The sequence below is a fragment of the Sminthopsis crassicaudata genome, chromosome 3, assembly GCF_048593235.1.
Source record: "Sminthopsis crassicaudata isolate SCR6 chromosome 3, ASM4859323v1, whole genome shotgun sequence".
NCBI lineage: Eukaryota > Metazoa > Chordata > Mammalia > Dasyuromorphia > Dasyuridae > Sminthopsis > Sminthopsis crassicaudata.
This window is the reverse complement of record NC_133619.1, coordinates 67,466,726-67,488,690: the sequence shown is the minus strand read 5'-3', so window position 1 is coordinate 67,488,690 and position 21,965 is coordinate 67,466,726. Positions and strand designations below refer to the sequence as shown.

General features: G+C 32.7%; 1 protein-coding gene across 1 annotated transcript in view; it reads right to left on the bottom strand.

The window, feature by feature from the left end:
• The window catches only part of ABCA12 (ATP binding cassette subfamily A member 12), a 220,276-nt gene that overhangs the window by 33,037 nt on the left and 165,274 nt on the right, over positions 1-21,965 (bottom strand). The window contains exons 31-40 of the mRNA XM_074298763.1: positions 21,187-21,383; positions 20,320-20,480; positions 18,969-19,205; positions 18,453-18,606; positions 14,533-14,785; positions 13,384-13,470; positions 12,885-12,978; positions 9,659-9,786; positions 6,731-6,818; positions 5,750-5,855 (exon numbers count right to left, since the gene is read on the bottom strand). Coding sequence (XP_074154864.1) covers positions 5,750-5,855; positions 6,731-6,818; positions 9,659-9,786; positions 12,885-12,978; positions 13,384-13,470; positions 14,533-14,785; positions 18,453-18,606; positions 18,969-19,205; positions 20,320-20,480; positions 21,187-21,383 — 1,505 coding nt within the window. The remainder of the gene's footprint in view (positions 1-5,749; positions 5,856-6,730; positions 6,819-9,658; positions 9,787-12,884; positions 12,979-13,383; positions 13,471-14,532; positions 14,786-18,452; positions 18,607-18,968; positions 19,206-20,319; positions 20,481-21,186; positions 21,384-21,965) is intronic.

Below are 21,965 nucleotides of genomic sequence, written 5' to 3'. Positions count from 1 at the left end.
TCCATCCTCTGACATGGAAAGGTGTATGAATATGAACAAATTCAATCATATTTTCTGTGACCTACTCCTCCATTCCATCTCAGTTATACATAGGGATAATTGTACCCTTGATCTTGTCATCTCATGCAAATATTACACACTCCTGATCTGAAATTCATTTATTTAATCACAGCCTTCTATCTTTCCATTTTTTTCTTATGCCAAATTATTCCCAAACTTATTTTTGCCCTCACCATGACTTCCATTTCCCCATTATTCTACTCTATTTTCTTAAGTTTATAGATTTCCAACTAAAAAAAAAACATCAACAACTTAGAAGACATCATATCCAACTCACTGATTTTATAGATGAGGAAACTAAATCCTAGAGAGGTCAAGTAGTTTGCCCAAAGCAATATAAGCATTAAGTTGCAGAAATGAATTTTGAAGCTCAATTCACTTCCTTATTTTCCCAATCTTAATAGTATAGTTAATCCTATAGCCTATATTATAAATTTGAGGTCATAGGCTATCTTTTTGTATACTTAATACACTGCCTGGTCCATTTGTTGTTGTTCAGTCATTTCAGTCATGTCTAACGCTTTGTGAATCTATTTAGGGTTTTCTTAGCAAATACACGAGAGTGGTTTGCCATTTCCTTCTCCCACTCATTTTACAAATGAACTGAGGCAAATGGGGTTATTTGACTTGCCCAGAAAGTGTTTGAGGATAACTTCGAGCTTATGAAGATGGGTCTTTCTGATTCTAAGCCCAGTTAACTATCCACTATGCAATCTAACATTCTTCACAGTATGTCGTAAATGAATGTTAATTGAATTTAATTGATGAGTTCAGCTATATACTACCCTATATTCTTGAATCTCTTGGTTCTCTTCAAACTGCCATTTTCTAATTTTAGATCATTCCTACCATCCACCTTCTCCAATTCTATTGACAATGATATTGAACAGAGGTGAAGGTATTCACTCAACCATTCTTCTTGGCTCTTCTACAAATTTGTTACCTAATCTCAACTGGATCTCAAGTCAGCAAGGCAATTCTTTTACTCTTTGCTTATTTTTTTTTCTCTTGCCCACCATCTTCTCTACAGTGTAGTGTTAAATCTTTTCTCCCTTCTTCAAGCCCCCACATCACCACTTCTGACCATTCTCTCAATTAAAAACCTTTCCTCATCTGTTTTTTTCTGGGTTGGGAGAATCTAGTATGTTAAGATACTCTCTTTACTCTGGAGGCTTCTTTGTCATTAGTTGTTCATATACCTTGGGTACTTGCTGGGATCAGTACTTACTTGGTTTAAATAATATGTTTGATTTTGGTCTCACTATTGAATAAAGATAGAGAGGAGTGAATTCTTAATTTTTTTACTTTGTACTTAAGTATAAATAGCAATATTTTATGAAATTAATATTTTCTATTTTTAAGAAGGATTTACGATTGAGAACTACCACAGAGTAATCATATTATACCATGGTATCCCAATGATAAATCCAGGAAAACCTAGATTTGATTCTCCCCCCAATATTTTCTAGCTCTATAGCAATGGGAAAATTTTCATTTGGCCATCTGTATGGTAGTGATAACAATACCTACTTCTGAAGATTATTTAAAATGATCATTTCTATTTTTTTAATTAAAGCTTTTTATTTTCACATATGCATGTATAACTCTCAACATTCATCCTTGCAAAACCTTGCGTTCCAATTTTTTCCCTCTATTCCTCCCACCCCCTCCCCCCAGATGGCAAGTAAATCAATATATGTTAAACATAGGCAATTCTTCTGTACTTATTTCCATATTATCATGCTGTATAAGAAAAGTTCAATCAAAAAGGAAAAAATGAGAAAGAAAACAAAATGCAAGCAAACAACAATAAAAAGAGTGAAAATTCTATGTTGGGATCCATACTCAGTTCCCACAGTCCTCTCTCTGGGTGCTGATGGCTTTTTTTTTTTTTTTAATCACAACTGGCCTGAATCATCTCATTGTTGAAAAGATCATTTATATAAAGTGCTAAATAATCCCTAAAATATGGTATAAGTTTCAGTTAATATTATACTTTACTTTTATAACTTTTTTAATACAATTAGACCAAGATAATTCTGCAAATTTGTATTCAGGCTCATTTCAATGAGAAAGATATTGCAAGTTTGAAATGTCCAATTGTTTGCTGCTCTTTCAGAATAGTTCTTAGGAAAGGGTCAAATTATTTGCCACCTAAGAAATTGCTGAAAATGTTTACTTCTGAAGCTTATTACTTTAATGACCACTGATTTTTATCTTCTTAAGACATTTTTTTCTCTGAAAAAAAAAATGGGCTTTTAGTTTTCTAAGATAATAGATACGCAACATTTTAATTTCCTTCCCATTCCTTTTTTCCCCCAGTGTGTTTTAATTTTTGATCCAGGCCTGTGTACCAAAAAAATTCTATAAATGCAAATCATTAAGTCATCTGTCATGTACAGTGTTAAAATGGGACACAAATTAGGATACTGAGAATTTAAATGATTGCTCATGGTTATTCTGTTAGCATCTCTCAAAACCTAATGATGACTCTAAGCCTCTAGGCACTAGCCAGCTTTCTAATATTTTAGTCACAAAAATAATTTTTTTTCAAATTACTTGTGAAATGGTAATAATTCTTAATTACCTAGGAATGGTTTGCCTGTATACAAAGAAAGAAATCCCTTTGTCCTTGGCACAGTTTTACTGTTTTGCAAACTATAAGCCAAGGTTACAATGGTCCATTATATCTCCAAAGAGCAAACTAATTATTGACCAGAAGAAAAACACTAAAATATAACAGGAAATCTGTAAGCATTATTTAGGAAAACCTTAATTGTTTGGTCTTCAGTAATGCAGTAAATCTCTACCATGTCTCTTTAGCAATGAAAAAAAAAAAAAAAAAAAAGAATTTTATGTCAAATTAACCACTAGAGGGAACCACATGTATATAATAGGTATTGACATGGCTAAGCAAAGCTAATTAAACTATTTTTATAAGCACTAGAGAATTCAAAGAAAATCAATTTTTTCGGGCTAAATGAGACTCCCAGTTCATATAAAATATAATAAAGATGAGTTAAGAACAAGTACATTATGGAAAAGGAAAATATAATTAGTTAGATTCTTAAAGATATTAATATTACCATACTAGGTTCTCTGTAGACTATAAAACAATAGAAATGCATTGAAGGCTAACAGATTTTCAATTTTGAATAAAATCTAATTTTCCTTTTATGTAAAAAAGAAACTAAAATATTGCAAATCTGTTAGCTATGTAAACCAAAGATTTTTTAGAAAAAAATATTGAAAGATATTTTTGAAGGGTATGAAAACCAAGTTTTTTCTTTAGTATTAATCATCCAACCTGTCCGACTCACAATGCAGAAGTCTGCATATTTAAATCTAGTTTTACTGATATTTTCTCACTCTAGGATAAAGAGTTCTGATATGAAGGTTATCCCTTGTGTGCTTCAGTTAAATGCCTTGTTTCAATATCAAAAGCAAGATCAATCTCTCATTCACAGGGCTTGAGGCCTGCCTGCTGTATTTTTTATCTCATCATTTCTGAGGTTCTTATACATCCTGTCATTATTTGCTGAAGCAACAAATAGTTTTTGCTTTAAGTAAGACATTCTCCTGAAAATCAATTATTCAACTGTATTTCAAGCCATGTTGTATCAAGCCCACTTGATTTTGGTCCCCATTTAATTTAATTTACCACTTTTGATTATACCTTTTATTGATGTTCTAGATCTAAGGACTATCAATCACATGATTTTCTTCATGGTTTCTCCCGCTAGGAAAGCGATAACTCAGGTGGGGGAAAATTACTACTTTTTGAGAGCAAAACAGTTAAATGTTGGAATAAACATTTGATTCCATGGATTGTTTCTAAAAATCAGAACTATTAATTTGGCACACCCAAATCAGAACCCAGTACTGGGATTCAGGGGAAATAAGGTGAATATTAATATTTCTGAATATATTTTATGATTTCTTCCTGCTCAAAATATTTATTCATTTAAAAATTCAATATTGATAATAACTGTGTTACCTTTAGTTTCTCCTCCATCTTAATCCTTGGATGGGTAAGGGAAAGTAATCAGAGAAAGTACAGGGAAGAAGAGAGAATGGTTGGATGAGCAGTAATTGCATTGGTAAAATTAGTCTCTTTCAATCTAATTTGAAAATGATGTGGCACTTCATGAAACTAGTGACTAGTAAAACCAGCTAAATGCCCTACATCTTTATTCTATATGCAGAAGCATTATTTATAATTATTTATATTTTTAAATAATTTGAGAATAATATGGATAATTCTTAGAAAAAAGAAAAAAATAATCATTGATACAAATTCCTATTAGGGCTTTTTATATTTGTTTTCCTCCCTTTCCAATCCATCTTCCATGGAACTATTATAAAGCAAATCAAAAGTTTTTCTCAAGAACATCCAGAAGCTCCTTACTGCTTCCAGACTAAAATATAAAGGCCTTGGTTTGGCATCTAAAGCTCTACACAATCTTATTTCACTCTGGCCTGTAGAGGCATTTTACACATTCCTTCCATTTATATACTTTGTTCAGTCATTTTTCAACAATGTCTGACTCTTCATGACCCCGTTTGGGGTTTTCTTGGCAAGGATAATGGAGCAGTTTATGCTTTCCTTTTCTAGCTCATTTTACAGATAAGTAAACTGAGGCAAACAGGATTAAGAGAGTCATCCAGGATTAGACAGTTAGTTAGTATCTGGGCCAGATTTGAAGTCAGATAGGGAGTCCTCCTGATTCTAGATCTGGTGCTCTATTGGGTCACCTAGCTGCTCCCAATACCTATTAAAGTCTTTGAAGTATTTGAGACATGCCCCACTACATTGTCTTCCCTTCCCCATGCTAAACACCCTAAAGTACACTGAAATTAAGGTATTCACTAATAGCATTTCAACTTGCAAATATTAACCATTCAATTTTTTTATTCAGTAAATTTCTACACATAAAACAAAAAGGAAACCATAAGTTCATTCTTCTTGAAGTAGAAGAAAAACTCTTCACTATCTATAATATCATAGCTTGGTTCCCTATTTTTGCACAAATAATATGTTAGTTACTAACTCATAGCTCTGTTAGGTAACTGTCAAAGTAAAAGCATATTTCTCTGTCATCAGTATGTCTGCCATTTCATCTACTAGATAAAGCATTTGCCAACCACATTTTCTATTCATGCATTCACATTTCTTCTCAATTGTGATTTAGAAGATGAAAAATATCTGTCAAGCCATGATAAAAATGAGTTGGCAAGTATGTATTAAGCATTTACTACGTTCAAGGCACTATGCTAAGCACTGGGTATATAAAGAAAGGTAAAACCCCTATTCTCAGAATCTAAGAGGAGCCAATATAGAAACAACTATGTACAAATAGGACCACATAGGTATAAATATCCATATTGTATATATTTACATGTGCATGTATATTTATGTATACATATACATGTAATACACAGTTATAAATATGTATTTTGCATATACTTATACACATGTGCATATATAGGATTTTGTACATAAGTATACATATATACACATATCACATACATGTGTATGGATGTATGTGTTTCTGTGTGTGTGTGTGTGTGTGTGTGTGTATAGAGTGGACTCAAGATAATAAAGACACAGAGTTTTTTGCATGTGGGAAGAATAGAAGGTTTTCATTCAAGAAGTCTCAATACAAGGGCTTGCCTGCTAGAAACGTACCATGTCTGGCAGCATCATAGTCTGACATGTTAATTCGAAGAAGGAAGTTGTTGAAGCTGTTGAGGTAAGCAGGAAGGGAGTGATAACCTTCAGGATCGTACCACACCTATTGCAATTCCGAGACAAAACAAGATCAACATCACCCTAAGAATTACCCAAGAAAGCTTCATGTTTAACTGTTACGCAGTATAAGAAAATTCCTAATATATTTAAAAATCCAACTTGGACGTTTATGACATTTTGAGATGTGACTCACAGTACAAGACACAACTACCTCCATTTGTCTCAATATAGGGAGTTTGAAAGCATATGCAATGGAATGGTGTTAACTTAGGTTATAAGTTTGAAGTAAAAATTAGGGAAGTATCATCTGCTCCACAAAGGGTCATTGGCAATGCTGAACCTAGAACTAAAAACTGCTTTCCAGTAATATCTCATATAACTATGTTGAAGAAACAATTAAAAATAATAAACAAGATTGTCATTTCTTGTGAATCAGTGTTTATTTTAAAATCTGATCTTCCTCCATTAATCAATGTGCTATTTGTATCTGAGCTTCAATTATTTAATGAATTATTATATTAATCTGTATAAAAGACCCCAGGCTTTAAAGGGTAAGTATGTCTCAACTTTAGAAACTCAGCATTTTAAAAACACAGATTAGAGTTTATCATTATTTAAAGTAGTGAGTTTTTCTCTGGTTTATTTGCTGATTTGTCATTTTGTTGAATTTTGGAGACCTTGTGACAGGGAAGAAATTAAAAATTAAAATGCCTCTTGAAGATGAATTAGAAGTCAAAATATCTTGGAGATTTTTATGATTCAATTTATAAAACTGCACTTATAGGCAAACTTTTCAGAAACACACAAGTTATGCAAATGGAATCACATCTATATTCTTTATAAAAACTTTGTCAATCACCTTATAAATTTTAATATTTTGAATTGTTTGTAAAGTATGAAGCAATGGTTAGAAAGTACCTTGGCAAGTGTTCTGTTTTCAGGAATGGTTGTTATGTCAAATTGAAGATCCTTAGTCAGAGGTAATCCAAAACTCCATCCTCCATACCTATAAGAAAAAAACAAGTTTAAATTTATTTTTATGGGAAAGGGGTTATGTTTTCTTTCATTCTAGATAGAATAAGTGGGAATTCATACTTATGTTCTCTAAATTTGGACTAGTTAATAATTCCTTGAGTAGGATAATATGATCTTCATAGTTCCTTTCAAATCTGTATTCAATAAATCTGTAATACTATAAACTTTAAAAAAAATCTGTTATGACTTTTTAAAAATACTTTTTTAAGCTCTGTTAACCATTTTTCTCCATGAACATTAGGCTAAAAGCAAATTATTGACTTTTAGGGGAAGACTCAGCTATTTGCAGAGGCTCTATCTTTATTCCATTGAATATGTAGTGTTCTATTTTGTTTTTCAACACTCCTTGGCTAACTGATTGATATTTTCATCTTGATTTTTTATTTTTAGTGCCTCATGAGAAGAGCAGGGTTCTCCCCCACTCTTGATATATACATCAACTTATAGTAAAAGAATTATGCCTTGAGCTATGCTATCTGTTCTGATTCTACTCCTTTCTTGACAGTTGTCATATGCTAATACTACTTTATTTATATTTTAGATGGGCTACCTGAAGAGACTTTAACTTTTGTTAGTCTTTCACATTCAGGTTGAAAGAAATGGATCTGAGAGTGTTGGGCTATGCCAATAGGTAAGTGTGTCCACTCAGATTCGATATTCTTAAAAAGCTTAGAGTACATTTTATATTTCAACATTTTTTTCTTTAAGCCAAATAATTTCAAATTCTTAACTCTTCTTCTTGGGTTCTATTTTATAATTCTAATCTCTGTACTATTTTTCCCCCAGACCAACAAAATCACTTTTAAATACTAATTTTGTCAAGAACTACTTATGTGAAACTAAAAAAAAATCATACATTCTCTTTCATCTTCTATGAGATGAGGGTATTGGAATAAATGATCTCCAATTTCAGATTTTCTGCTAGAAGGAATAAAAAATAGGGAAAATGCTAGTATATATTACTGATCAAACTCATTAATCCTTCTTTCATATAGCTTCATTCATTTTGAGGTCACCTTTTTAAAAAATATATATTTTATTCTGAACATAAATAAAATGGGCATTTCCATATATATGGTAAAACAAAAAGTAGGATTCTACATGAAGCTGCAGGTCTCCCTTAATCTAGTTTATGTTTCTTTTTATTGTACAAGAAGAACAGTTTTGTAGCTTTAAAAACTGTCCTGCTTGTATATGCTTTTTTTCCTGGACTTCCTTCTCTTCTTTTTTACTACAGTTAAAAAAGAACAAAAACCAAAGCCTTCCCTCCCTCCTTTCTCCCTCCCTCCCCCTTTCTTTGTCTGCTTCCTCCTTCCCTGCCTCCCCTTCCCTCCCCTCCCCTCCCCTCCTCCTTCCTTCCTTCCTTCCTTCCTTCCTTCCTTCCTTCCTTCCTTCCTTCCTTCCTTCCTTCCTTCCTTCCTTCCTTCCTTCCTTCCTTCCTTCCTTCCTTCCTTCCTTCCTTCCTTCCTTCCTTCCTTCCTTCCTTCCTTCCTTCATTTCACCTTATCTCTCTTTCTCTCCTTCCCACCCCATTCCTACTGAAAGAAGGAGGGATAACAAAGTCATAGACATTATACAATGAATGGATCTTCATCTCATAGGATCTGGACTCAAGAAAGCCTTTTGATTAATTTCTTTAGGTTGACTGCCCATTGATATCATTGGTTTTATCAAAGTTTTAATCTTGGATAGTAATCAACAATCCCAAGAATGTTATTAAGATGTAATTGGCTTTTCCAGATTTATACAAATAGTTTCTGCCTAGGCTTGTCATGCTGTAATCACTGTCCCATATAGCCTGGCTACTGACTTAATAGAAAGCATGAGCTTAATTAACATGTTTTCTATATAATTGTTGCGTTTGTATTGTTCAGCTATTATTTTTTCATTCCATTTTATTTTTCAACAAAGAAGCATTTATTTTCTCTCACTCCAATCTTCCCCCTTTCCAATTAAAAATAACAATAAAAGTAAAACAAAATTCTTGTAATATATGTACATAGTCAAGGAAAACAAATTTCCACTTTATGTTTTTAAAAAATGTCTCAAAATATATCTCATTCTGTTTCATGAATCTATCACTTTTCTATCAGGAAGTAGATAGTAAAGATTATTATCAATCCTCTGGAATCATGGTGAGGACCAATTATTAGCAAACACTTTCATATAAACTTAAGGTTGATAGTATATCAAGAGTTCTTTGGAACTCCAAAGCAATATCAATACTCCAAGCAATTATATTTGAACTTAACACTAACCTTGGAACAGAAACTTTAGGGATGTAGGTAACCTCAGCAATCAACTAGTTCAATCTCTTCACTTCACAGATGGGCAAACTAAGGCTCAGAAGGGTGATGTGACTTCTTTGATTTAACATTAAGTAAAAACTAGCGGAGCTGTAATTAGGACTTGGGTCCCCCTTGCCTTTACCAAGTGCTGTTTTCATTATAAGACTCTGTCCTATGTTCTCAATCTACTTCAGATATTAAACATGCTCCCCCCAAAATTTTAATTTATATTTTGTCAAAATGAAGTTTTTAAAAATGATGTTTACAGCTTGTACTTCCACTATTTTTTTTCTGTAAAGGTATTGGAGATTTAGATTAAAATAAAAAAGAAAATAGAACCATATAAATTATCAATGGCAATCCCTTTCTCCTTGACCACAAAATAAGCATTAGAATGTTGCATGGAGAAAGCAGCAAGTATTTCCAAAAACCAAAAGATAAAATCAGTCATTTAAGACATATCATAGACTAAAAAATTAATGTTAAAACTCTATGATAACATTGTTAAAATGTTTATTTTTACCTTTTTTGGGTGAATTCATTAGCTGTTGAAATGAGGTAATTTTCCATGTGATGACCACTGAGGTTATAAAGGACTTGAGAAGAATACGTTGTTTGGTGAGGTGGGGAATAGTTAAAGTTGGGACATTCCTGAAAGAATAAATTTTTTAAAAAAGGAAAGGAAAGTTACTTCTGGCAAAAGCTAAACAAATCAAATAGACTAGTGTCAAGAAGTTTCTCTCTAATGGTTTGTCTTCCATTGCAAGTGTTCTAATGAGATAAGAACGTCTCCTGACTAAAGAGCTTGGAAAGAAGTCAACTCATCTGTGCCAAGAAATTAGGACAAATAGCTATTATTTATGTAGAATGCACTTTATTTTCTGATTTGTCATACAGCCAGCAGGAGGGACACAGGTTAACTAGTATGTGACATCCCTTGAACTATGCTGACAAGCTTGATATGGTTGCAGTGTAAATAACAAACACTAGAGTGATTTCAAACTCCCTTGGTAATACATGGGAAGAAAGAAAAGGTTGCCAAAAATAAAAGAAAAACATTAGTTTCAATAAGTTACCCAAGACTCATTATCAGGGATTGAAAAAAAAATTGCATTTACAGTTTTAGATAACAGATTCAGATGCAAGAGGTATTTATAGATTTAATTTTCTGTATTTCCAGGTCCTTAAATGAAAAATTCTAATATTGGGTAATAGCTGAACTACTTTTGGTGTAGGAATAGAATGGAATATTATTATGCTTTGTAGAATGATGAATATGAAGATTCAAAATAGGTAGCATGGGAAGGCTTATATGATCTACACAGAGTAAAGAAATAAGAAGCAGAGAATAATGTTTCTAGCAATCACAACAGTGTATATGAAGATAGCATGAAAAAAATTAATAGAATTCAGATCAAATGCAATGGCTACTGTTCTTTTCAGATGTATGATATTATTGGAATATATTCTATATTCCTTCTGGAAGAGGTGATGGACTATAGTCAGGAATGCCAATTGTAATCATACTATTCTTCTTGGCTTACCTTTTTAAAATTTTTTCTTTAAATATGAGAAATATGATGGTGGGGTAGAGAGAATTTTGGGTAATTTATTGTGGAATCTTAAAAAAAATCCAGAATGCATCAATAAAACATTACATCAATAAAGCAAGAATCCTTTTACTTTTTGGTCTTCTGCTTTCAATGACAATAGAAGCTTGAAAGACAACTAAGAACTCTATAACAAATTTCTATTCTTGCTCCATAACTACTCTGAGAGTAATGTTCCTACTTCTTGACACAGAGTTACATGTCTATGTATATGTGATCTACATATTCTCCATTTTCTATTACTTGAATACCACAAAGGAATCAATAGACAAGATGGATTGAGTAAAAAAGAGAATCTATCCCAGTTTTGTATCTCCTGAATTTGGCTAAAGTGTGATATAAAACTAGCAAATATATTTTGGGAACCATTAACTTTAGAAATGCAAAAATATCATACCCCAAACAATAGCTCCAATAGACATAGCATAGAATTCTAAATGTGAAAATTTCAGCATGCTTATCAAATATATTACTTATTAGAAAGTAATAAGAAAATTATTCTTGGCTATTTTCCCAACTGTTTTCATGTCAAAATCCCAATCCATCAGAGCAAAGATAACTAAAGCTACTTTGTAATTGCAGAATTAATAAATTTAGTTAGCAGAATTTAGTTAGGATAGATCCTGCAACTACAGGTCTTCAAATCATATATTCTTTCCTTTTGATATAAAGCTTCCAATTCAATGTTGGTGTCTATTACAAGAAAAAAACCTTAAATTTCATTTATCAGTGTATTAATTACACACATATATGAGTGGATGTGTTGAAACAGACTCATATAGAGTGTTTTAATACTTAAATTAAGAGTATTTCTCTTATTTATTAACATTCCCTCCAGATAATCTTAGTACAAGAATATGTGTGTTATAGTGGAAAGAACATCAGATAGGAGATTGTCATCGAGGAGGATCAGAAGAACTAAATTCTAGCCCTATCTCTACTATTTGCTCACTTATGTGACCTGAATTTCCAAATCTGAAAAAGGAGGTTGAACTAGGGCATCTCAAAGCTCACTTTCAACTCTATCATTCATGCATAAGATTTACTTTACTTCTGAATAGTGTGATTTGTTCATTATGGTCTTTTAGCAACTAAGTTGGATACATGTAATTATACAGAGTTGGATATATTGAAGGAGATCCAAAATGAATTTAGGTGAAAGTTTTAAAAGTAGACAAATGTGTGATCACTGTTAAACAAGGAGGAATTTTAAAATGCTTAAAATACTCTGATTACATTTTGACTCTATAAGAGACCCTTTGGAATGTTGACCACAAATATTTCTTTGTTTAATATTCAAGGAATCATTGCTGAATCCTGCCTATTACCATTAGCAACAATCTCCACAGAGTGATGGCACTAATAAATTGTATTTATGGAAAGCATTTTTCCTTTGCAATACAATAGATAACCATCCTGGTTGCAGGATGTGATTATATGCCATTTGGAAGAAAATATATTTAGATCTCTCCCCCCAAGGGAAGGTAAGTTGACAATATAGTGAATCTCAGAAAATAACATGTCTCTTCTCCCTAACCATCTTTAATTTCCCCAGTGAATTTGAGACTCTTAAAAGGTGCTGAATTGATATGCCTGGAAACCAAAGTGCTTATCTATGGAATAGGGGCAGGAGAAGTGAAGGCAGAGTAATGTTTTCTGCCTCTTTCAGTAAATGTGCTTTTATTACAGTCTGGAGGTGTTACCAAGAAACATACAGGGCTCTGTTTTAGCCCTAGCTATCTTTTCAGCTGAACATTACAGGAACTGAGTTGCTGTATTTTCAAGTGTGACAGTTATGCTGACATGTTGTTGTGTCATACAGTTTTCTAGATAGAGCTGAACTGAGACCAAAAATTCATTTTTTTTGTTAGTTGTGAACAAAAGCCATCATAAATTTTCCTCCCTTTAAATATATGACCCAAGATGGATTTAAACCAATGACCTGTTGAAAAAGATTCTGAAGGTAAAAATCAATATCTTCATATACCCCAAACCAATCCTATTGATTTATTTGTTTCCTGTATTTAAGTGGCAGAAGAAGGAACAACAACAACAACAACAACAACAACAACCTTGTAACCTACATATCTCTTGCATACTTCAAACAATCCATTTCCCTGAAATCTTATTCATAAATACCTGGATATTTTCTGAACAGGAGCAGACACCAAAGTTAGTGATGGGTTCTCCACTTGTATTCCATTGACCCAAAGTACCTTTCTTTAAACATCTCCTGTAAGTGAGAATAAATAAGAGGTATGTTGCAATTTTTTCTTCTGGTAAAGATAGATGTCATAATGTAGATTCAGATAAACTAATCCCAGAACTGATTTGTGGATTTTTCTAAAATTAACACCATATAGCTCTATATGTCCCAAAATTTGGAGGATAAGCAAGGAGAGCTTTTAACTGTTTAAGAAGCACTAAGCCAAGTTACTCTGAACTTTGTAGTATCTTAGAAATTTATTTGGAGGCACAAGCAACAAAATGAACTAGAGAAGATTTAGGAAAATGATGAATAGTATTGAAGAGAGACTTCTATAAAATTATTTTTTTCCAAATACATTTTCTTCAGATTAGGAAACTAAAACATGATGAAAAGAAAAGAAAATGGAAAAGAAAAAAAAGATCATCTTACGTTTCACTGGTGTTCAAACATATGGTATCTATTCCAGGGAAAGTTAGCATTGCAGAGACTAATGGTTCTGTGCTTGGGTGAGAGTTCCTAAAAAATGAAAAAAATGCATTATGATTCTTCCATTATTTCTTGACTACACACACACACATGCTTCAAAGAGGCTGTGCATATTATACATAAGTTTATAAGAAATAATCTGTTTTAAAAATTTTATGTCACAGATATGGATATGTATCAGTACTGTGCATTCTATAGATGGCTATATAATATGCATTTTTGTGTTGTCTTCAAACATTCAGAATTCTGCTGATGTATGACTGCCTAAATCAGTGGCTTAGTCTGCCCAAAGCATCATATTAAGATATAATCCTTTTATTATTAATATTTTAAGAACTATCAACATAGACTTTTTATAGACTTTAGATTAAAATCATTACCTAAGGTCACTCAATCAATGAACAATTAGTAATAGAGCCAAGATTTAAAAATAAGTTCTTTGATTCGTCACACAGTGATATTACACAAATTGCTATCTTTCTTTTTTTTTATTTTGGGGGCTCATCGTGTTGATAATTCAATGGGCAAAAATCCATGTAACTCTAGATCCATTAGCTCCAAAGGTTAAAGTGTTTCTATCATTACAAGTGTCTATTATGCTAGAATTAATACCTGATTATTGCTTTTAACAAGATTAGATTGTATCGCTTCTCAGTATTGTTTCACATTGTTTCTCTTGCATGTGATTCAACACATGAAGCTTTGCTTCTAAGGCTACCTTACATCTTCTCTATATGTAGCCAATCACTGACATTTCCTCCCATTAAAATGCAAGTTTTGAGAAGGGTTGGCTTTTCCTTTTTCTTTCTTTCTTTCTTTTTTTTTTTTTTTGCTGAGGCAATTAGGGTTAAGTGACTTGTCCAGGGACACACATATAGGAAGTATTAAGTGTCTGAGACCAGATTTGAACTCAGGTCCTTCTGACTTCGGGGCTGGTGCTTTATATACTGCACCATCTAGCTTCCCCAAGGGTTGGCTTTTTCTTTCTTCCTAATCTCCAGTGCTTGGTATGTGCATTACACTTAATAAACACTAAGAAGTAGTTGATTGGCTGAAATTGGAAAGAAATGTTACTTTACAAAAAAAACTCACCCAAAGAAAGCTGTCTGATCATAGGTGCCATAAAGGGATGGAGAAAGCTGTATCTCAGGATAAACCGTTCCAACATTTCTCAGAGTACCAAGACCCATCGCTGTCGTTACAAAGACTACTGGGAGGATAATCTGAGCGATGAGACCTTTCCAGTTTCGACGAGTATGGTGGAACCTCTTAATGAGAATGGCCACGATCTTCTTCAGCAAAAGTCCCACCCCATCTAGTCTCTCTGACCTTGTCAAGACTTTGTCTATTTGAAAGAAACAGAGATGATCTGTTGGTGAAATCAGGAAATCCTTCTTCCAAGAATATGTATAAAAGCTATAAAAGATGCAGACAAACTCTGCATCACACATCAAGTTATGCAGGAAAATTTTTTTATATTCACATTAGCATTTTTAGCATTAATATGAAAACTGCACAGGCAGACTAACATTGCCCTGATCAATCTCATTTTACAATAAAATTGTTAATACATTATAACCAAACTCTACAGTAATGCCATTTAGCTGAATGCACTCTCATTATATTTTTGACCTCACTCCATATTTATGACATTGCTCCTATTAACTTCCCTCTGTAATGTTGTTTCTCTTAATGTCACGTTTCCCTAAAACCAATTAATAACATTAGGCAGGTTATGCCTGATAGTCCCCAAAGACTGAGATAATTTTATGTGGGCTCAATGTGTATTAGACCAAATGGGAATAGAGTTCATAAATGCTAAAAAGAAGTTAGAGCATGAGCCCAATTTAGGAACAGAGCTCATAAATGGTAAGAAGGAACTAGTACATGAAGCCATTCCTAGGAACATCCTAAAATTCCTGAAGTGTGGAGTCATCTTCTCTGTTGAGCATTAACCAACTATTAGGTCTGAATGGTGAAGTGTGGTCACTCATATTCAATACAAACTAGTTAAAATTAAAATCTGTTTTATCTCAAGAAATATGGGTTCACTTGCCTTTCTCTAAAGTTAAGACATGTCTATAGTGTTCAAAGCTCAATCCTTATTCTACTATGAGAAAATGAAAAAACTCATCAGTTCAAAATTTCTTTCTCATGACTCTCAAGCACTACATATGTGCTGAGAAATTTTCCATGGCTGCTAACAGTTAAGAACATTTGTAAAACCATAAAAATTTTACTTCTTGAATAGGTCCTTTCTAGCTGATAATTTCTATATCCCTTCCCCCAATAGGTTCAGATATGACAGTTTTTCAAAAAACTTCCAGCAAGGCACTTAACATGTGAGAAGATGACAATGCTGTGGATATTTTAAATTTTATATCATAAATTATGCCATGCAGAAATCATGATCTTCATTTAGCTGATAAGGGAAATACAAAGCTGGGTAATTTAAAATGGGTTCCAATTAAACAGAGTGAATAAGTTTAAAATGCAAACTCCTATCTTCTCAAAAGGGAATAGTATAAGGAGCTGAATATTTTAAGTTAATTAGTATGCTTTTCTGTTTCTTGAGAAATTACATGTGGATGACTTACAGGTGTATCAAATAGGGTAAATGTGCTTTCTAAAAGATAATGTCAATGAAGGGAACATTTTGACTAAAGAATAGTTCTGAACTGTGAAACAAATGCAAAGGCAAATATATAACATTGACTCTCTGAAGCAGTCAGTCATTTGCTAATCAAAGTATTAAATTCCATTGACTCTACGACTATAATCCCCCAAAAGATTACAAATGAGTAATATTGCAGGGGCAAAATGAGATTGAAGTTGCAGAAATGTATAAAAACCAGCAATCATCTTTTAAAAGTTTCTTAGTAAAACTAGTAGGTTAATTAAAAGTTTTGCTTCCAGGAATGTTTCTTGATCTCAGCAGTTTTTGTCTTTTTTTTACAATCCTACATTATTCTAATATACTCATATTTTAAAAATTCAATTTATACTTGCTTCCAAAATGGCCCCAGTGCTGAAATTCTTGATGAAATACTATAGACTAGTTCATAGATTTGCCTTCGGTAAAGAACCTAGCACCATAGAAATTATAGACTCTTTAGAGAGTTGGAAGGGATATATAAAGACATTTGAATATAATAAATCGAACTTCCTATAATTCCAACCAAAGTTACTCCATCTGGGAATTTATTGACCTTGTGTGACATCTCACCTTTAGAATTATAACTCATATTTTTAAAGAGCTTAAGTTCCTTTTCCTCCCTTTTCTTCATATGTTTCTTCCCCTACTTACTAATATTTTTTCCAATTACATGTTTTTACATAGTATTCAAAATTCATTTTTATAAGATTTTTGAGTTCCAGTTTTTTTTTCCTTACTCCCCTTCCCATTTCCTAAGACAGCAAGCAAGCTGATATAGGTTATACATGTAGACTCATGCTAAATCTATTTCTCATTAGTAATATTATAAAAGAAGAATCAAAACAACAGGGAAAAATCATGAGGAAGAAAAACAACAACAAAAAGTGAAAATGGCATGATTCAGTCTGTATTCAGATACCATCATTCTTTCTTTAGATAGGGTAGCATTTTCCATCATAATTCTTTTGAGACTGTCTTGGATCACTATACTGCTAAGAACTATCATAGTTGATCATTATACAATGTTGCTGTTACTGTGCACAAAGGTCTCCTGATTCTGCTCACTTAACTTAGCATCAATTCAAGTAAGTCTTTTCAGGTTTTTCTGAAATCTTCCTGCTCATCATTTCTTACTGTACAATAGAATTCCATTACATTCATATACTGCAACTTGTTCTGCCATTCCCCAACTGATGAACATTTCCTCAATTTCTAATTCTTTACCACCACAAAAAGAGCTGCTATAAATATTTTTGTACATGTGAATCCTGTTCTATTTTTTATAATCTCTTTGGGATACAGATCTAATAATATTATTGATGGATCAAAGGATATGCATAGTTTTATAACTCTTTGTGCATAGCTTCAGATTGAAGAGCTTAAAGGTTTCCATAGCACGTTCCTGACAGCAATCTTGTCAGGCAATAGTACAAACCATATAACCCTTGCTTTACAACTAAGGAAACTGAGGCTCAATGAGCCTCATGGGTGACTCACCCATGGTCACATACCTATTGTGTCAATGCTAAAATATGAATCTAGTCCTTGGACTCTAAGAGGGAGTCTAATTAATGTGTGTGTGTGTGTGTGTGTGTGTGTGTGTGTGTGTGTGTGTGTGTGTGTGTAACTGCTTCAATGATAACAATAGCCAATATTTCTATACCACTTTAAAGTTTTACAAAATGCTTTCAAATATCATCTCATTTTATCCTCACAACAACCCTAGGAGATAGATGTTATTATTAATTACCATTTTACAGATGAGGAAACTGAAGCAGGATAAGTTTAAGTCATCTGTCCAGGGTTACATGGTTCGCCTGAGGCAGGATATGAATTCAGGTCTAAGTTCTCCAACTATTAGTTGAATGCTAGGTCCGGTTCTCCAACCGTTGTGCCATCTAGCTTTCTAGGTGGTTTCAATATATTGTAATATAATGCTATATTTTTATTTTAGAACTTAAAATTATTCTAAAATAAAGTCGATAAGCTTCAACAGACTGCCAGAGTCTAATGCCTATGACCCCAAGAAGCTAGGGATTCTTATTCTATATTAATAAGGAGAATGTCTCACATTATCTTTTCATAAAACTTTTGATAAGTTCATTTCTAATAGGGTTAAACAATGAAGGAAAGAAGGAAGGAAATAGGAAGGAAGGAATGAAGGAAAGGAAGAAAGGAGGGATGTAGGGAAGTAGGGAGGCAGGAAGGATTTTAAAATAATTTGTAATTATCAATAGCAAACCATAGAATTAATGTCTGAAAGTCTCTTTTAGTAATATATAAAGAATGTGTCTCCAGATAGCTCCATTCATTTCACTTATTCAACTTAAGAGCAAAACCAAAATTAAATGTGTACCATCTCTTTCAGTGGTGATGCTGCTGCTGCTCATAGAAAGATCATCAGGGGTCATCATGCCATTGACTTTAGTAACTCCAGTTTTCTTTGTTGCAAATTGTTCTGTATTCATCTCTCCATCTTTCTGTGGGTCTTTAGTCAGTTTCAAAAACACCTACAAAACAATCCCAATTACTTCATAAGTGGAGTAGCAAACATTTCTTTTCCCAGGAGGTATGATTTTGACTTTGCACGAGTCTTACATGTGTTAGAACAGATGTTTTCCATTTCTTTAGGGTAACAGTTTTATTTTAGGAATGAAAAAATATGCTTCCTGGTCACATCAATATGTTTATTCTCTCAGGTGACTTTTACTTGGAGGAAGAACCTGAAAACCTATTTCTTAGGACTAGATGATTTTGTGAGACATAACTTTAAATGTCCTTCCTCCTTAAAAAAAAAAAAAAAAGAGTATTTTCCTTAATGTTTCCTGAAGTTTATCCTAGCTTTCAGTAATAAATGGAAGTAAGTTCCTACCTCTTCCACAGTAGTATCAGAAATCCCATAGCAGCCAATGTTAAGATCACTCATGCCGCTGTCAAGAGCTCTTAGGAGAGAGAGATAGGCTCCGGAAACTTTGGTGTTGAATGGGGGTAGCACATAGACAAGTTCTCCACCAATATCCTCCTTGAGATAAGCTTCAGGTAAGTGTGATTGGATCATGGAGGTTACTGCCAATGTGTTACATATTTTACTTGAATGTAGATTTGGACTCTGGAAAAGACAAAACAGTTGAAATAATTATATATCCATACACATGTATGTATTATATATACACACATTATGTATAATACACATATGCATATATACACATACACATATACGTTATATATACATATATCTACATATAAGTATTCAACATTGCATAAAAGGACCCTAAATCAATAAGAGTTAGATTTCAGTATATTACTGTCTTTCTTTAGAACATAACTTCCAATTAATCTGGAAAAAAAAATTGTATGGTTTTTAAATTTATGGGATCTAATAATAATAATAATTAATAATAAAAGCTGACATTTATACATGCCAGGCAGTCTGCTAAGTACTTTGCAATTATTATCTCATTTGATGTTCACAATAACCTTAGGAGGTAGAAGATTTTATCATCCTCGCTTTACAGTGAAAAATATGACTCAGTTAAAGATTTAGTAACTTGTCCAGAATCATATAGCCAGTAAGGATTTGAGATTGGATTTGAACTTGGGTCTTTCTCACACAAGGCCTAATATTCAAACTATGGCACTCCTTCACTATCCCACATCAAAATTTCTAGAAATTTCTAGGAAGAGACATAACTAGCCTAAGATTATGAAAACACACAAGCTTGGAAAGCCTAATGCTCTTTTGGCTAACTAAAGGTATTTCTTTAATCAACATAATCAAAATTTCTATTTATATAAATTCATTGTTGGGATGGCATTGTAATTCCATTTTTCCTCTCTGTAAAACTTTACATACCTTAATTTCAGTGGGTAGTAAATTAAAATTTCTTAAATGATTCTGTATTTTTTCCTTTGGAATAAAGCAACAAGTCTATAGTGTAGTCTTTCACATATTTCTCTTTCTGACCTAAAAGCCTCACTCTGGAATTATTACTTAAAAGTTAGAAGACATTAAAGTATGAAAACCTAGTTGAAAGCTCTCAGTCACTCCCTTAGGGATATGATGCATTGGTTCTTCTAGAACATAATGAATTTTATCAAAAAGGTATAAAGGCCTGAGTGTTATATTTTGAAATTAATTCAATTCAAACAACAACAAGAAGTCACTTAAATTTTCCAGGTGAATTAGTGAAATTCCTTTTCTAGCCCAATCAAATATAACAGACCTTTTTCTTAGTGAGAATGAGATGGTAGCCATCACCGAAGGCTTCCTTGAGGAAAAAGGGTGACCCACAGCACCTAAGGCCGCCATGCTCCAAGAAGGCAATTCTGTCACTGAGCACTTCAGCTTCATCCAAGTGATGTGTAGAGAGAATTATTGTCCTTGCTAAAAACAGACAAAGACAGTTTATTATGTGAAATGGAGAGTTAGGTGTCAAACCAGGAATTTAAAGGGGAAAAGGTGTTATTTTTTCTAAAACAAAACCAATTGACTATAATTCTCTAAGTGGATCTAAAGTGATCACTAAAAAATTAAAATCTCTTGAATTAATATACAATTGAAAGAAATGAAGTATTGATTATGATTTATATCTTGTCCACTTCTCTCTCACTCTGTTTCACCTAACATAGGTAATGTAGGCATGGTTACAACAAGTCACTTACCAATATATCTGTCTTAGCCTTAGTTACTCAGCTCCACTTTCCATTATTACTATTTTCCACAATATGAAAATATTTTTAAGGTTTGTGAATATTCTTCCCTGATTAATTCCACTCCACTTTGATTGCTTCACATCCTGTTAGCACTTATTTAGTATGTTTTCAGTATATTTTCATTTGTGTATATTTTATATCTCTAATTGGATTCCAAGTTCATCTAGGGCAAAATGTCTTTGGTTTCATTTACATGCCTCCAAAAGTCTAGTTGAGCTTTCAGTTCATAATGAACACTTAATAAATGTTGCTGAGCAATTTTATCTATAGCTTCAATTTTTCCATTCTTAACTATTGAGTTTACTTGTTGCCAGAAAAGGCTTTCATTTAAAGGTATTTTTTTCTATTAGCATTTTACCTCTAAAAGAGTTTCATACCTGTTTTATTCTTTGTGATGACTTCCCATATACTTCGACGTGAACAAGGGTCAACGCCAGTGGAAGGTTCATCTAAAATTACAACCCTTGATCCACCAATAAGGGCAATGGAAATGGACAATTTTCTCTTCATTCCTCCTGATAATGTCCCAACTCTTTTGTGCCGATGATTATACAGACCAGTATCTTTTAAAGTCCTTCAAAAACAACATAATATTTAGAAATAAAAATTTGGAGATTCTGGAAGGATATATGGAAAGTGGTATATCTACATATATACACAAATATGTATGCCTATACACAAATATTTAAGGGAATATTATTATACAGTTAGGAATTGTAAACATGAGGAATATAGAGAAACATAGGGAGATTTATATGAACTGATGCAATTAAATAGGCAAATAAACAATATACATGACTAAAACAATACAAATAGAAAGAACACTAATAACCTAAAGAAACTGAAAAATCAATAATAATCCTGGGGAACAAATAATAAATTATAACTCTTCTCTCCAAACAGAGAGTTGGGGAGATCACTAGGAGAGAATGTTATTTTCATTTTCAGATAAGAGCACATACAGGCTATTGTTAATCTTCTTTTTGTTATTTTGTTATAAGGAAGGGTTTGATTCTTAAATATTATTGCTCCCATGTAATAGTGGAGGAAACTAGATCTAAGGAGTTAAAGTTACTTGCTCAAGAAAATCCAGGATTAAATTAAGTTTTTCAGTCTAAAGGGTTTTTTTCCCAAGACTCCAGATACAGTGAGACTA